Here is a 16,525-nt window from a genome sequence, read left to right on the forward strand (position 1 = left end):
GTAGCTGGGACTAAAGGTATGTGCTTCTGTACCTGGATAATTTTTGTATTTTTAGGAGAGATTGAATTTCACTATGTTGGCCAGGCTGGCCTCAAACTGTTGACCTCAAGTGATCTGTCTGCCTCGGCCTCCCAAAGTGCAGGGATTACAGGCATGAGCCACTGTACCCAGCCTAGGATTTCTTTGTCTTCTTCCAGTAAATGTTAGTTCAAGCTCTCCTCTCCCCACTGTTGTTTCTTATTGAGTCCCTCAACAATCCTCTAAAAACCATATTATAGATCTAAAATTGCTTTTCAATTCTGGAATTCAAAAAGGTCTGGAGGCTGGGTGAGGTGGCTCACTCTGGTAATCCCAGCAATTTGGGAGGCTGAGGCAGGAGGAGGGCTGGAAGTCGGATGTTCAAGACCAGCCTGAGCAACATAGCAAGATCCTTGTCTCTACATCTCTACAAACAAAAAATTAGCTGGGTGTGGTGGCATTCACATGTAGTTTCAGCTACGCAGGAGGCTGAGGCAGGAGGATTGTTTGAGCCCAGGAGTTGGAGGATGCAGTGAGCTATGATTGCACCACTGCACTCTAGCCTGGGTGACAGAGTCAGACTCTGTCTCTTAAAAAAGAAGAGGAGGCACGGGTGGGCATGGTGTTCACGCCTGTAATCCCAGCTCTTTGGGAGGCCGAGGTGGGTGGATCACTTGAGCTCAGGAGTCCAAGACCAGCCTGACCAACATGGTGAAACCCTGCCTCTACTAAAAATACAAAAATTAGTTGGGGGATGGTGGCGCAAGTCTATAATCCCAGCTACTCGGGAGGCTGAGGCAGGAGAATTGCTTGAACCTGGGAGGCGGAGGTTGCAGTGAACTGAGATTGTGCCATTGCACTCTGCACTCCAGCCTGGGTGGCAGAGTGAGACTCCATCTCAAAAAAAAAGAAGGGGAGATTGAGACATTCAGATAGAGACACCAGGGGTGTGTGCACAGGGGAAAGACCATGTGAGAAGCCAGCAAGAAGGTGGCCATCTGCAAGCCAAGGAGAGAGGCTTCAGGAGAAACCACCCCTGCCAACATCTTGATCTTGGACTTCCAGCCTCCAGAGCTGTGAGAAAAGAAATTTCTGTTGTTTAAGCCACCTGGTCTGTGGTATTTTGTTATAGCAGCCTGAGCAAACTAATACAGCATCTCAAAGATGCCTCTAACCCAACTCCATTCCCACACTAAGTCAGAGTGTTTAGCAGAGGGTTAGTATTTGCCTGCAGAGCATGAAGGGCTCTTCCTGACTCACTGTGAGGAATGCTTTGGGTTAAAAGATTGTACTTTTCTGAGTTCAGCTGAAAGGTGGAGGGCTCAGTGAGGTGGCTCACATCTGTAATTCCAACACTTCGGGAGGCCGAGGTGGGAGGATCACTTGAGCCCAGGAGGTTGAGAGCAGCTTAAGCAACATAGTAAGACCCTGTTTCTCAACACACACATGCACGCACACATGCACGCACGCACGCGCAGGTGTGGGGGTATGTGCCTGCAGTTCCAGCTACTTGGGAGGCTGAGGTGGGTGGATTGCTTGAGGCAAGGAGTTTGAGACAAGCCTGGTCAACATAGTGACACCCCATCATCCCCCAAAATCATTTTTCTTTGTTTTGAGACACAGTCTCACTCTATTGCCGAGGCTGCAGTGCAGTGGTGTGATCTCACCTCCCTGCAACCTCCGCCTTCACGGACGGTGAATGTCAGTAAACATTCGGCAGAAAAGCTCTGCCAAATTGAGTGCTCTGATGTGACTTTTTTGTCAAGTCAGTGTTCCTGGGATCTCTTGTACATGATAATCACACTCTTGTACATGATAATCTCACTCCTGTAAGGTTTCCTAGTTTCTGCTTGCCCTAGTTTTCTTTCCCATCCTGATCCCTCTCCCACCAGACTGGACTCTGAAATGGGCATGTACAGAGAAGAGGAGACCCCAACATGCTTCAGGCTTTGAGTGGAGAGGACACAGCCTCTGCTGGGACAGGGAACAGAGGGATGCGGAGACCCCGAAGATGCTTTTGGACAATGGCCTGAGGTTGGGACAGTGCCAGGAGATACCATTCATTCACTCAGGATCTCCAGAACAAGAGATCAGCCTGGCAGTTACATGTGTTTTTCTTCAAACTGGTTGCCAGGTAGGAATGACCGATGACATCAGAGATTCCGACCTTCCTGATTGGAAGAACCGGACTCTGTCGGCTCCTGGAAGTTCAGGTGGACATCTTCTCAGAGCTGTTTTCCACCCCTGACTTCTCCAAGCCTTGAGAATTGATAACACACTCTTTTGGATCCTAGCAGTGCCCACAAGAAGGCCATGGACAGAACAGAGACTAGTTTCCATGAGAGGGGACAGATTATGGGAAAGATCACGGCCAGCCATCAACCGCACCCCCAGGATGAGCAGAGCCCCCAGTGGAGCACCTCGGGGTACCCCCTCCAGGAGGTGGTAGATGATGAAGTGTCCGGACCATCAGGTGAGGGGACTGGAGGAAGAAGAGGTGGGATAGGATTGACTAAGACGAACGAAGGGGGCCGGGTGCAGTGGCTCACACCTGTAACCACAACACTTTGGGAGGCCGAGGTGGGCCGATCACCTGAGGTCAGGAGTTCAAGACCAGCCTGGCCAATATGGTGAAACCCCATCACTACTAAAAGTACAAAAATTAGCCAGGCAGTAGTGGTGCGTGCCTGTAATCCCAGCTAATTAGGAGGCTAAGACAGGAGAATCGCTTGAGCCTGGGAGGAAGAGGTTGCAGTGAGCTGAGATCGTGCTACTGCACTCCAGTCTGGGTGAGAGACTGAGACGCTGTCTTAAAAAAAAAAAAAAAAAGGGTCGGAGGTCAGGAAGCAGAACCTGAGGAGGGTGTGTGGGAAGAATGGAGAAATTCAGTCCGGGTGCAGTGGCTCTCCCCTGTAATCCCAGCACTTTGGGAAGCCAAGGCAGGCAGATCACTTGAGGCCAGGAGTTTGAGACCAGCTTGGTCAACATGGTGAAACCCCGTCTCTACTAAAAGTACAAAATGGATCTGGGCATTATGGCAGGCACCTGTAATCCCAGCTACCTGAGAGGCTGAGGCAGGAGAATAACTGGAATCCGGGAGATGGATGTTGCAGTGAGCTGAGATTGCACCACTACACACTAGCCTGGGCAACAAGCAAGAATCTGTCTCGAAACAAAAAAAAAAAAGGAGGGACTGAGAGAGCCAGGGACCAGGGAAAGACATGAGGCAGTGTTCTGAGGACAGAAAGATGGAAGAATGGGGAGGGGAAGGAGCGGCACGTGGGGTTAAGCAGAGGAGAAAGTCGGAAAGGTGGCTTGGAGAAGCCAGCAGTCTGCGAGTCTAGGGAGGATGCAGAGGGGTTGGGGGTTTGGGGTCAGGCTCTAAGGTGATCAGTTGCAGAAGCATTACACGGTGGCCTGGTTTCTTTACTCAGCCCCTGGGGTAGATCACAGCCCCCCAGGTAGGTCCTTTTGCTGGAAAAGGAAGAGGGAGTGGTCAGACGAATCTGAGGAGTCGTCGTCGGAGGAGCCACAGAAGGAGCTCGTCCCTGAGCCTGAGGAGACCTGGGTGGCGGAGACACTGTGTGGCCTTAAGATGAAGCTGAAGCGACGGCGAGTGTCGCTCGTGCTCCCTGAGCACCACGAGGCCTTCAACAGGCTGCTTGGTAGGAGGACACCCCAGAGAGCACCTCCAACCCTGTTCTTTCTAAAAAGAGGAAACTTCAATAACCACACTTTTCCAATGGGAAAAATATGCCCCAGTGGGTGGGCTCTCCATGCGGGAGGACTCAGAAGTGATCACTCATGAGGGACACTTAGGAGATGACACAGGATTAGGTAGACTTGATAAAGGTCAGCGCTTGGGATAAGAAAGCTTGGTTTCAGCCAGGTGTGGTGGCTCCCACCTGAGATCCCAGCACATTGGGAGGCTGAGGCAAGAGGATTGCTTGAACTCAGGACTTTGAGGCTGCAGTGAGCTATGACTGCACCACTGCACTCCAGCCTGGGTGACAGAGCAAAACCCTGTCTCAAAAGAAAAACCAAGGCTGGGCACAGTAGCTCATGCCTGTAGTCCCAGCTACTCGGGAGGCTGAGACAAGGGAATCGCTTAAACCCGGGAGGCAGAGGTTGCAGTGAGCTGAGATCTCACCACTGCATTCCAGCCTGGCTCACATAGCGAGACTCTGTCTCAAAATAAATTAATAAATAAAAATAAAAATCAAATAAAGAAAAAATCGATAAACAAAGTGGTTTCAGCTGTGCCCTCTGAAACTTAATGTCTCTTACTGACTCTTCTAAACCTAAGTGTCTCCATCCATAGTGGGGGATACCAAGGCCATGGTCACACCCTGATGTGACTGTCTCATGAGGAAATGATGGGAATTCCTTTATGACTCTGCAGTGGTTCCTCCGTGTCTGCTGGAGGGGGTCCTGGCTTATTCCCAGCTCTACCTCCTGTAGATTCTCACACCCAGGGCCTCCTTTGGTCTCTTCTCAGGGGAGTCTCAGAGCAGGAGCCTCTCTCCCTTGCCCAGTGAAAGTCATTCTCCCCTCTCCCATCCACCTCACGTGTGGCCACAATCCTGAGACTTCCCCCCGGGAGGCACACTTCTCCTCGCTGCCCTGCTGCTCCCACAGAAACCCTGTCCTGCTTCTTACGCTGACATCTGCTCTCTAATCACAGAGGATCCTGTCATTAAAAGATTCCTGGCCTGGGACAAAGATCTGAGGGTGTCAGACAAGGTAAGGTTGTTCTCCATGTAACTGTTCCTGTTCCAACGCATGCCTGGGGAGAGGGTTCAGCTTCCAAACCCAGAGTTCTCCCTCCACCATCTCCCACCAGATGCTCCTACAGTCTTTTTTTTTTTTTTTTTTTTTTTGGTGAGACAGAGTCTTGCTTGTTGCCCAGGCTGGAGGGCAGTGTCTTGATCTTGACTCACTGCAGCCGACGCCTCCCAGGTTCAAGCGATTCTCCCACCTCAGCCTCCAAGCAGCTGGGATTAAAGACATGAACCACCACGCCTGGCTAATTTTTGTGTTTTTAGTAGAGACGGGGTTTTGCCATGTTGGCCAGGTTGGTCCTGAACACCTGACCTCAGGGGATCCACCTGCCTTGGCCTCCCAAAGTGCTGAGATTATAGACATCAGCCACTGTGCCTGACCAGCTGCCACGGTCTTGAGTCTTGGCACCCACAAATTTTTTTCTTCTGAGACAGAGTCTAGCTCTGCTCCCCAGGATGGAGTGCAGTGGCATGATCAAAGCTCATTGCAACCTCTAATTCCTGGGCTCAAGCAATCTTCTTTCCTCAGCCTCCTGAGGAGCTGGGACTAGGCACATGCCACCATGCTCAACTAATTTTTGAAATCTTTGTAGAAACAGGGTCTTGCTATGTTGCCCAGGTTGTTCTCCAACTGTCGGGCTCATGTGATCCTCCTATCTCCACCTCTCAAAGTACTGGGATCAGAGGCTTCAGCTGCCACTCCCGGCTATTCTTGGTCTTTTATGATTTGTCAGCATCTCCCTCAGGACTCTGCTGGTCTCTTGCAGAGTGAATGAATGGCCCCTGCCTCTCCTATGGGTCCTTTGGGATCTGAGCTCTGGGCCACAGTCTGGCTGCAGCCCTGAAACGCCTGGCCCCTCTACTCTCAGCTCTTTGGGACAGTTCTCTGCCTGGCACACAAAAGGCCCTCCTGACACCAGCCGACCTAGACACACCCCCTCCAAAGATCCCATCGGAGCCCACCATCCCGGGAGCATCACCCAAAACCCTTCCTCAGGCTTCTCGGATTTGCATCCGACCTTCGAATACCCCTCCACCCCGCAATTTCCAAATGAGTACAGTCACCCCAATACTGAGGTCCCTTCTCTGATGGGCAGTCCCTCCCCAGACCCTCATCTCCCCTCTCCACAATCTTCCTCTTCCAAGATGTGACCTCTCCCTCTCTCTGTTCCTTTCTCTCCATCAGTATCTCCTGGCTATGGTCATAGCGTATTTTAGCCGGGCCGGCCTCCTCTCCGGGCAATACCAACGCATCCACTTCTTCCTGGCTCTGTGAGTGGTTTGCTGCCTCCTAGCCATCAACACCCAACGCCCTGGGACAGCGGGGGAAGTGGGATTCCAGCCTTTCCTTTATTCTTTCACCTGTTTGTCCTCTTTACTCTGTGTACAAAAAAGACAGGATTATACTATCTTAGACTGTTGTTTCTAAAAAGAAACTCATGCTGGGCGTGCTGGCTCACGACTGTAATCCCCGCACGTTGGGAGGCCGAGGCAAGCGGATCACCTGTGGTCAGGAGTTCGAGACCAGCCTGGCCCACGTGGCCAAACCCCGTCTCTACTAAAAATAGAAAAATTAGCTGGGTGTGGTGGTGTGCACCTGTAATCCCAGCTGCTCGGGAGGCTTAGGCAAGAGAACCCTTTGAACCCAGGAGGTGGAGGCTGCAGTAAGCTAAGGTTGAGCCACTGCACTCCAGCCTGGGCGACAGAGCAAGACTCCGCCTCCAAAAAAAAAAAAAAAAAAAAAAAGCCAAAAAAACAAACTCCAATGCCAGTATACAAATAAAAGAATAAAACAAAAGGAAGAATAAACTGCTCCTAAGGGGAAAAGAAAAGGAGTGGAGGAGCGGACATGACGCTTCCTCCAGCAAGCAGATGTTTCTGGTTCCTTTCTCTCTCTCATTCCCACATCAACCGCAAATGCCATCGACCTCCTCTGGGTTCCCATGACAGAGGCCACAGTTCAGGCCCCCCTCGCATCACTCGAATCCACTGTCAAACGCACCCTGATGGGGTCTCCTGGAGTCTCTCCCCAAGCCAGGGGGCTTCGTAGTGCAGCCTGAGCATCTTTCCAAAGCACGACAATCTCACTGCCCACCTGAACAACTTCCTTAGCTGATGTCTTTCTCTATCGAGGCCAGGGTCCACAGTGCCAATTCCACCCTCTCTACAATCTCTACAAGCACACTGGCTCGCCATCTTGGTGTTTCCTGGCGTGGCTTCACTGCTCCTTCCAAATGCCCTCCACTCGACTTTGTGTTTGTGTTTTCTGTCTGGGTGTCTCGCACACATGCGGTTCTGAAGGGAAGGACTCATTCCTTGAAGTCAATTCACCCCACAGCCTCTGTGATGCCTTCCATCATCTTCCAACTTCTGCATGCCTGTAGCTCTCCAGTTACATCCTGGACACTGGGATTAGGTCATCTGCCTTGATTACTCCCAGTCCCATTAGACTAGATGCCTGTAGAAGGCAGGGTCCTGGCAAAATATCAATGTATTCAATTTCTTTTATTTTTTTGAGACAGACTTGCCCTGTCCCGCAAGCTGGAGTGCAGTGGTGAGATCATAGCTCACTGCAGCCTCCATATCCTGGGCTCAAGTGATCCTCCCACCTCAGCTTCTTGATTAGCTCTGACTACAGGGCTGTGCCACCATACCTGGACAGTTTGTTTGTTTGTTTGTTTATTGAGACAGAGTCTTGCTCTGCCTCTCAGGCTGGAATGGAGTGGCCCAATCTCGACTCACTGCAACCTCCGCCTCCTGGGTTCACACAATTCTTATGCTTCAGCCTCCTGAGTAGCTAGGGCTAACGGGTATGCCAGCGCACCAGGCCGATTTTCGTATTTTTAGTATAGATGGGGTTTCTTCGTGTTGACCAGGCTGGTCTCCAACTCCTGGTCGCAAGCGATCCACCTGCTTCAGCCTTCTAAAGTGCTGGGATTACAGGCATGAGCCACCGCGTCTGGCATATTTCTTATATTGTTAATAGAGATGAGGGTCTTGCTATGTTGCCCAGGCCCATCTCAAACTCCTGGCCTCAAGTGATCCTCCTGCTTCAGCCTCCCAAGGTGCTGTGATTCCAGGTGTAAGCCACCACACTCGGCCACCAGTTGGGTTTTTGTCTCCATCCTGAAGGGGTGGGAGACGCCCTTGATCAGGTCTCTGTTCAGCAGAGCCCTCCTGAGGAAGGCGTGGCTCTCTGCAGGGTGGGTGCCACTCCTGAGCTAGGGACGGTCCCTTACCTTCCTCTCTGGGAAGCTGACCTCAGCCGGAGGTCTCTCCTGGTGGTGCCCCTGAGCAGCAACCTGATTTCTGTCCTCAGCTATCTGGCCAATGACATGGAGGAGGACGACGAGGCCCCCAAAGAAAACATCTTTTACTTCCTGTACGGGAAGACCCGCTCTCACATACCCTTGCTCCGTAAGCGTCGGTTCCGGTTATGCCGTTCCATGAACTGGAGGGCCAGGAAGAACCGCTCTCAGATAGCCTTGTTCCAGAAACTTCGGTTCCAGTTCTTCTGTTCCATGCGCTGCAGGGCTTGGGTTTCCCCGGAGGAGTTGGAGGAGGTGGGTGGGGCCTGGGGAGGTGGAGGAGGTGGGGAGGAATTGTGTGGGCTGGAGGCTGGATAAGGGGAGAGAGGGGTATCCCGGGGAGTCCCCGTCTTCTCAAACGGCGTTTGTTTTTCCAGATCCAGGCTTATGACCCAGAGCATTGGGTATGGGCGCGAGATCGCGCCCGCCTTTCATAGAGCTCCAGGGACCGTGGAGGCCTGAGGTCATCGGCCTGAGAGAAGGTACATCTGCATCCTCCGGGGTAAAGGCAGAATATTAGGGTCTATTTTGGAAATCCGAGGAACCCAATTGCTTGATCCGGCTTCAAGCCTGGGCAACGTGGTGAGATCCCCTCTCCACAAAAATACAAAAATTAGCCAGGCGATATGGGAAGCATCTCTACTCCCAACTACTCAGGAGGCTGAGGCGAGAGGATGGCTGGAGCATGGGAAGTCAGGGCTGCACGAAGCCCTGATCCTGCCACTGCACTCCAGCCCGGGAGACAGAGTGAGACCCTGCCTCAAAAATAATCATAATTACTGAGTTCGAGGAGGTTCATTATGATTGATGCACTTGAGTTCCGATTTGGGTCGAGGGTTCAGTGAAGCTTTGGTTTACGTCTTGTGCAGCTAACCACGTTGAGCACAGAGCATGAGACTTCATCATGAGGATGTAGGATTAGGGATTAGGCTTCTGGACTCGTGGTTCGTGATGTTGTCACATTAGAAACACATCTAGCATGGTTACAAGTTTAGATCTTAAGTGACACAAAAGGCCCCAGCTGTGATAAGTCCAAAGCCACATTCTCTGAGGGCGCCCTACTCCCTGGGCAGACCCACCCAAAGTCCTCGCTATGAAGCAGATCACTGGGGCTGACCTTGGGAGTATTAAGTGAGTTTTGGAGTCATGGTCACCAAAGTGCGAGTATCACAGTTGAACACGATGGTTCAGAAGCAGGGTACAGAATGAAAGGCAGGAGATAAAATTGCTCTGAACTCTAGTTAGACTTGACATGGGACGTGAATAACCTTCCTGTCTAGAGAGCTGCCTCCTTGAAGTGTGACAGCGTCTCTCTCACTTCCAGAACACCGGGCCCAGGGGAGATGTGGATTTTCCGCAGGAACTTTATTCCAATGCTCATGGCAGACACCAGGAAGGAGGAGAGGAGCCGTTTGTGCAGATCATCTGGAAGAACCTGGACCGTTCTTGATGGAGGCTGAATACAGTGATCACGTTGTCCTCCTAGGAGCAGGGGTGGAGGGTGGGGGGTGGGGTACTTCTAGGAGTCCTTGGAGAAAAGTAAGAAACCAGGAGTGTTTCCAGTTCCACCCTTTCCTGCGGCACCACCTCCCTTTTCATGTTGCTGAATTCCAACCTCCCTGGAGGTCCTGTTTCTTAGGGACTTGGTTGCCACAGTCCAGGAGCATTTGAAGGCACAGTGCAGGGGCTCAGATTGGCACAGAATTCTTTGTGAAATATGAGTGCCACAGACTGTAACGGATAGCTTCATGCACACTATGCATTTTATTGGTTTGTTTGGAAAATGTTGGCCATTGAATTATTAATAGATTTATTTCAAATAGTTTGGAAACTGTTGTACTTTTGAAAACATGCTGTTCCTGTAGTTTTTTCATAAGAGTTATAGCTGTCACATATATATAAAGATAATTTTCTTTTAATTTTTAAGAGAGAATTCTTTTTATCCTAAATCTTTTATTATCTTTAAATTTTTTTCTGTATTATTATATGTGCTCCTGAAGCGAGCACTCTTTTTATCTATACTTCCATAATAATCTCTTCTATTTATAGCTAGGTAGTTCCCCTAAATTCTGGTCATAGAAATTTTTATTTGCTGTTTAGGTTTGTGACTGAATTGTGAGAATTCAGTCGTGATTTTTAACATGTCTCAGATATATATACTAACATGTCTAATGTATACTATCTATTTTATTGGTTTATTTTGAAAAACATGGGCATAGAATTATTTAAATATTATTTTATTTATTTAAATATTTATTAAATATGTTTATTAAAGATATTTATTTAAATATTCTTATTACTTTAAATATTATTTTAAATATTGTGGAAATACTGGTAGTTTTGAATAGACGCTGTTTCTATAAAGTTGTGTGATGGGTGTTATAACTGTTATATACACATACAGATAATTTTGTTTTCCTTTTTAAGAGAGGATTGTTTTTATCCGAAATCTTTTACCTTTCAATCTTTGTATCTATTATTACACGTGCTGCTGAAGGGAGCATGCTTTTTATCTATGATACTTAGTTAACATATATATTACATTTAGAGCTATGTTCACCTAAATTCTTGTAAAAATAAATTTTTATTTGATATTTACTGTATGTTTGAAATATGAGAGTGCAGGTGTAATTTTTTACCTTGTATTGGTATGTTTGTATGTTACTTTAAAGAGGATGTGTGTTCTAAAGGAGGGCATGAGCTGTGTGTTTTCAAGAGAACAGTGCAGTTCATCTCTTGGGGAAACGTAATAAAGATGAACTTTTCTCACCTTCACAGCGATTGTGATCATATTGGTCTGGATTGATTATTTGCTGCCAAGTGATTTTTTCCCTTAATGGGGTTGTGGTTATTTGAACATATTTATTAGCTCTGGAAGATAATCCTGTGTTGTTTTTTATGTAGAAAAAAACATAAGGCTGAGTGCAGTGCTCACACCTACAATCCCAGCAGTTTTGGAGGTCATGGCGGGAGGTCACTTGAGGCCAGGAGTTTGAGGCCAGCCTCGATCTGTTTTTAATTTTTCTTTCTTAAAGAAAAACAATAGAAGAGAAAGCTGATCTCAAGCTATCGGGTTTTTTTGTTTGTTTGTTTGTTTTTGAGACACAGCAAGAGTCTTTCTCCCAGGCTGGAGTGCAGTGGTACAGCCTTGGCTCCCTGTAACTTTCACCTCCGGGTTCAAGCGAATTCTCCTGCCTCAGCCTCCCAAGTAGCCGGGACTACAGGCACCCATCTGTACGTCCAACTAACTTTTGTAAAAATAGTAGAGACAAGGTTTCACCATGTTGGCCAGGCTGGTCTCGAACTCCTGACTTCAAGTGATCCACCCACCTCGGCCTCCCAAAGTGCTGGGATTACAGGCATGAGCTACTGTGCCCAGATGCCAAGCTAGAGTTTTAAGGCAGGAAACGAGAGAAAGATACTGAGAGAGGAAAACCAGGTGGTAAGAAAACTCTAAAGGTGGCCAGGCATGGTGGCTCACGCCCATGATCCCAGCAGGAGTTTGAGACCAGCCTGGCCAACATGGTGAAACCCTGTCTCTACTAAAAATACAAAAATTAGGCAGGCGTGGTGGTGCACGCGTATAATCCCAGCTATTTGGGAGGCTGAGGCAGGAGAATCACTAGCAGAGATTGTGTCTCCCTACCCCCTTTCAAAAAAAAAAAGAAAGTTCCTGCAGCAGTTAAAGCTGTGAAAGACAGGCACTCTGCCATGCAATTCTTTTTGATTTTTCTTTTTTATTTTTGGAGTTGGGATCTTGCGCTGTCACCCAGACTGGGGTGCAGTGGTGTGGTCATAGCTCGCTGCGGCCTCAGACTCAAGCTCAAGCGATCCTCTTACCTTGCCTTTCAAATTGCTGGGAATATAAGCATGAGCCACTGCATCTGGACTTTGTGACACAATTCTGTTTTTGTTTTGTTTTGTTTTTGAGATGGAGTCTTGCTCTGTCACCCAGGCTGGAGTGCGGTGGCATGATCTTGGCTCACTGCAAGCTCTGCCTCCTGGGTTCACGCCATTCTCCTGCCTCAGCCTCCCGAGTAGCTGGGACTACAGGCACCCGCCACCATGCCCGGCTAATTTTTTGTATTTTTAGTAGAGACAGGGTTTCACTGTGTTAGCCAGCATGGTCTCAGTCTCCTGACCTCGTGATCTGCCCGCCTCGGCCTCTCAAAGTGCTAGGATTACAGGTGTGAGCCACCGCGCCCGGCCTGTGTGATGCAATTCTGATGTCAACTCCCTGATGTTACCTCCAACGCCACAGGTTAAGGCCACCAGCCCCGACTAGGCTGCCCTCGCTTTAGACACAGCTGCAGGCTTGGGTGTCCTCAGACCACATGTACTTCTCACCAACTGGCTGCAAATTTGGAGGTTCCCACCGTGTCCTCAAGTTTAATAATTCACTAAAACAACTCACAGAACTTAGAAAAGCATGATACTTTCTTTCTCTCTTTTTTTTTTTTTTTTTTTTTTGAGACGGAGTCTTGCTCTGTCGCCCAGGCTGGAGGACAGTGGCCACCACGCTTGGCTAACTTTAGTATTTGTATTAGAGATGGGGTTTCACCATGTTGGCCAGGCTGGTCTTGAACTCCTGACCTCAGGTGATCTGCCCACCTTGGCATCCCAAAGTGCTGGGATTATAGGCATAGCCACCATGCCCGGTTGACTTCTAGAGTTTCAATAACAGAGATGTGGTTCAAGAAGAAAAGGGAGACATGTTTTGTAGATGGCAGGAGCTTCATGAAAAGAAGCCAATGAAGGGCAAGGATGTGTAGCGGTCTACCTATGGGAAACCAGCCAGGAGCCTCCCCGCAGGGACTTCAGCACAGACGGCTGGGAAAATCTGCATTAACCTGAGCTCTGGACCTAAGAGAGGACAAGGCCTTGACTGTTTCTACAGACTCACAAGACGCAATCTCTGCGGTCCATGCCCGTGGTGTGATCTGGGAAAGAGGGGGCCTTCTAAATGCCAACAACAAGGAAATCAAATGTGCAACAAACAGAAATACTGGCATTGATGTGGGCCATGGAGACGCCTAAACAGATGACTGCAGTCCACTGCCAAGGTCATCAAAGGGGTGACTCTGAAATAATAAATTTCAGACGCCATGGCCCAAAAGCTGCACGAGGTGGGGAAGTCCTCCACATGCCTCTGCTTCCTTCAGTACCTCTTTATGAAATAAGCCGAGGTACTTCCCTGGGGAATTTCCTTTTTCTTTCTTTCTTTCGAGATGGAGTCTTGCTCTGTCGCCCAGGCTAGAGTGCAGTGGCGCGATCTTGGCTCACTGCAACCTCTCCCTCCTGGGTTTTAGCAATTCTCCTGCATCAGACTTCTGAGTAGCTGAGATTACAGGTGCATGCCACCATGCCCAGCTAATATTTGTATTTTTAGTAGAGACAGGGTTTCACCATCTAGGCCAGGCTGGTCTTGAACTCCTGACCTCATGATCCACCCGTCTTGGCCTCCCAAAGTGCTGGGATTACAGGTGTGAGCCATCACGCCCGGACTTCTTTTTTTATTTTTCGAGATGACGTTTCGCTCTTATTGCCCACACTGGAGTGCAATGGCACGATCTCAGCTCACTGCCACCTCCTCCTCCCAGGTTCAAGCGATTATCCTGCCTCAGCCTCTCGAGTAGCTGGGATTACAGGCACCCAACACCAAACCCAGCTAACTTATTGTATTTTTAGTAGAGATGGGATGTCACCATGTTGGCCAGGATGGTCTTGAACCCCTGACCTCTAATGATCCACCTGAATTGGTCTCCCAAAATGTTGGGATTACAGGCGTGAGCCACTGCGCCCAGCCCCTCCCATACCCCTTTTGGCCAAGGCAGTACAATTCAGAAGAATCTTGCCAGGGAAGACTGGTAAATGGACGTCAACGTGATGCCTATGGCTCCTGGTGGATTTAGATACCTCCTGGTGCTTACTGATTCCTTTACCAGTTACACGGGGGCTTTGCCATGCCAGACTGAAAATGCAGGAGATCAATGATCAACCTTCAACTATTTACTAGCAGAACACTGAGGGGACTGTGCGGTCACCAATACCTCCTATTGCACTTGGATAAACAGCTCCCGGGAAATAGAGATGAATAGAAAGGACATAGTCAAACAGGCAGAATGGCTGCATTCCTTCAACCAGAAGGGTCCAGTAGTCTGTTTTCATACTGCTATAAAGAACTACCAGAAACTGGGTAATTTATGAAGAAAAGAGGTTTAATTGACTCACAGTTCTGCAGGCTGTACAGGAAGCATGGCTGGGGAGGCCTCAGGAAACTGACAATCATGGCAGAAGGCGAAGGGGAAGCAGGCACGTCTGGCCATGTTGGAGCAGGAGAGACAGAGAGAGTGAAGTGGGAGATGCTGCACGCTTTTAAATAACCAGATCCCACGAGCGCTCACTCACTATCACGGGAACAACAAGGGGGAAGTCGGCCCCCATGAGCCAATCACCTCCCACCAGGTCCCTCCCACAACACTGGAAATTGCAATTTGACATGAGATTTGGGTGCGGATACAGAGCTGAACCATGCCAAGGGTAGTTCAACCACTGAGATTGATTGATTGACTGAGATGGAGTCCGCTGTTACCTAGGCTGCAGTGCAGTGGCACAATCTCGACTCACTGCAACCTCTGCCTCCTGAGTTCGAGCGATTCTCCTGCCTCAGCCTCCCAAGTAGCTGGGACTACAGCACATGCCACCATACCTAACTAATTTTTGTATTTTTAGTAGAGACAGGGCTTCACCATGTTTGCCAGGCTGGTCTTGAACTCCTGACCTCGTGATCACCCTGCCTCGGATTTTCTTTTGCTGGAATTACAGGCATGAGCCACCACACCCGGCCAACCACTGAGATTTAGAAGGCAGTCAAGTCCACTATACCACACCTCACCTGGTTTCTTCCTCTGTTGGGGCCCCTCGTGGCCACTGTTCTGTTACTTTTTGGTCCTATTTATTTAAATGGATGGTGAGCTGTTTGTCCTCCAGGCTCCAACACTGCCACCTTCAGCTTGTGTTACAACAATACCAGCCTTTCAAGCTACCGCGGGTGACCCCAGAACTCATTTGAACTCAGAAGCCCAAGAGTTGCATTCCTCTCATTTCAGGGGACTCAGTGCCCCTGGTCAGCATGAAGTCGATGCAGAAGCATGACCTCCATCCCTAATCCCTCAAGAATGAGGAGTAGAAGGTGCTGGCAGGAGGGTGGGGGCACGGTTTGTAGATCTGTAACTGCATCAGACCAAATCTAGTTCAAATTTTTTTTTTTTTTTTTGACGGAGTTTCGCTCTTGTCACCCAGGCTGGAGTGCAATGGCATGAGCTCAGCTCACTGCAACCTCCACCTCCTAGGTTCAAGTGATTCTGCTGCCTCAACCTCCAGATAGCTGGGATTACAAGGGTGCACTGCCACACCTGGCTCATATTTATATTTTTAGTAGAGACGGGGTTTCACCATTTTGGCCAGGCTGGTCTTGAACTCCTGACCTCCACCTGCCTTGGCCTCCCAAAGTGCTGGGATTAGAGGCATGAGTCACCGCACCCAGCTCAGTTCAACTTTTATGTAATGAGGTTGTCAGTTGTTTTTCAAGTGCCATGGACCCGCAGGTTGAAGGTCATGTACCCTGCGCATGCCCAGGTTAACCAAGTGCCACCACAGAGTGGAACCATAGAGCTCGGCCTGAAGAGCTGGGACTGATTTAAGAACCGGACACCCCAAGGCAGGAGCCAAGATCCAATCAGATTGAGTTTTGGTGTCACCCCATGGCAGGATCCAGTCAGATCACACCTCCCAGCATTACTTTATTGCAAGATCCAATCAAATCACACCTCATTAGCCTATGCTTATAAAACCTGACATAGCCCCCAGCTGTGTAAGGGAGATCTGAGTATTTCTTCCTGTGTTCTTGCTAGCTGACTTACAAAAAAGCTTTAAAAAAAAGGCCAGGCGTGGTGGCTCATGCCTGTAATCCCAGCACTTTGCGAGGCTGAGGCGGGCGGATCACTTGAGGTCAGGGGTGCAAGACCAGCCTGGCCAACATGGTGAAACCCTATCTCTACTAAAAATACAAAAATTAGCTGGGCGTGGTGATACATACCTATAATCGCAGCTACTTGGGAGACTGAGGCAGGAGAATCACTTGAACCCAGGAGGCGGAGGTTGCAGTGAGCCAAGATCACACCACTGCACTCCAGCCTGGGTGACAGAATGAGAAGACTCCGTCTAAAAAAAGAACAGTTAAAATTAGCACCAAATGCTTTACAATTAAAAAATGTTTTTAGCTGCATATATTTAACTTCTTTGATTGTAAAAAATACACATACAAAATGGAAAGGCACAAAGAAGAGAGCAAAAAGTGCATGAGATCTCACATCCAAGGATAACCGCTGAGAACATGAAGGTACTGACTCTTCCAGC

At 49.1% G+C, this 16,525-nt stretch overlaps 1 protein-coding gene and 1 pseudogene across 3 annotated transcripts; one reads left to right on the forward strand and one right to left on the reverse strand.

Annotated features, from left to right (window-relative positions):
• Positions 1 to 336: 336 nt before the first annotated feature.
• LOC129040035 (putative speedy protein E7) lies at positions 337 to 9,659 on the forward strand. Of its 3 annotated transcripts, XM_063668281.1 has the most exons (8): positions 337 to 2,152; positions 2,313 to 2,491; positions 3,453 to 3,683; positions 4,703 to 4,761; positions 5,986 to 6,071; positions 8,119 to 8,362; positions 8,485 to 8,589; positions 9,432 to 9,659. In XM_063668281.1, exons 2-7 carry the CDS (start codon positions 2,332 to 2,334, stop codon positions 8,542 to 8,544), a joined length of 840 nt encoding a protein of 279 aa, XP_063524351.1. In that variant the 5' UTR covers positions 337 to 2,152; positions 2,313 to 2,331; the 3' UTR covers positions 8,545 to 8,589; positions 9,432 to 9,659. The 3 variants fall into 3 exon arrangements, with proteins under 3 accessions (XP_063524351.1, XP_054349818.2, XP_063524349.1); XM_054493843.2 differs by lacking the exons at positions 8,485 to 8,589; positions 9,432 to 9,659 and having other exon boundaries at positions 1,361 to 2,152; positions 2,316 to 2,491; positions 8,119 to 8,440; XM_063668279.1 differs by lacking the exons at positions 8,485 to 8,589; positions 9,432 to 9,659 and having other exon boundaries at positions 1,911 to 2,152; positions 8,119 to 8,440.
• Positions 9,529 to 16,525, reverse strand: part of LOC129040037 (putative postmeiotic segregation increased 2-like protein 1) — a 55,667-nt pseudogene continuing 48,670 nt past the window's right edge.

This window comes from Pongo pygmaeus, chromosome 6, assembly GCF_028885625.2.
Source record: "Pongo pygmaeus isolate AG05252 chromosome 6, NHGRI_mPonPyg2-v2.0_pri, whole genome shotgun sequence".
Lineage (NCBI taxonomy): Eukaryota > Metazoa > Chordata > Mammalia > Primates > Hominidae > Pongo > Pongo pygmaeus.

Coding starts and splice junctions, on each gene's coding strand:
- LOC129040035 (XM_054493843.2), top strand. CDS start 2,332: ATGGACAGAACAGAGACTAGTTTCCATGAGAGGGGACAGATTATGGGA. Junction 4,762..5,985: donor ATCTGAGGGTGTCAGACAAG/GTAAGGTTGTTC, acceptor TCTCTCCATCAG/TATCTCCTGGCTATGGTCAT. Junction 6,072..8,118: donor ATCCACTTCTTCCTGGCTCT/GTGAGTGGTTTG, acceptor TTCTGTCCTCAG/CTATCTGGCCAATGACATGG.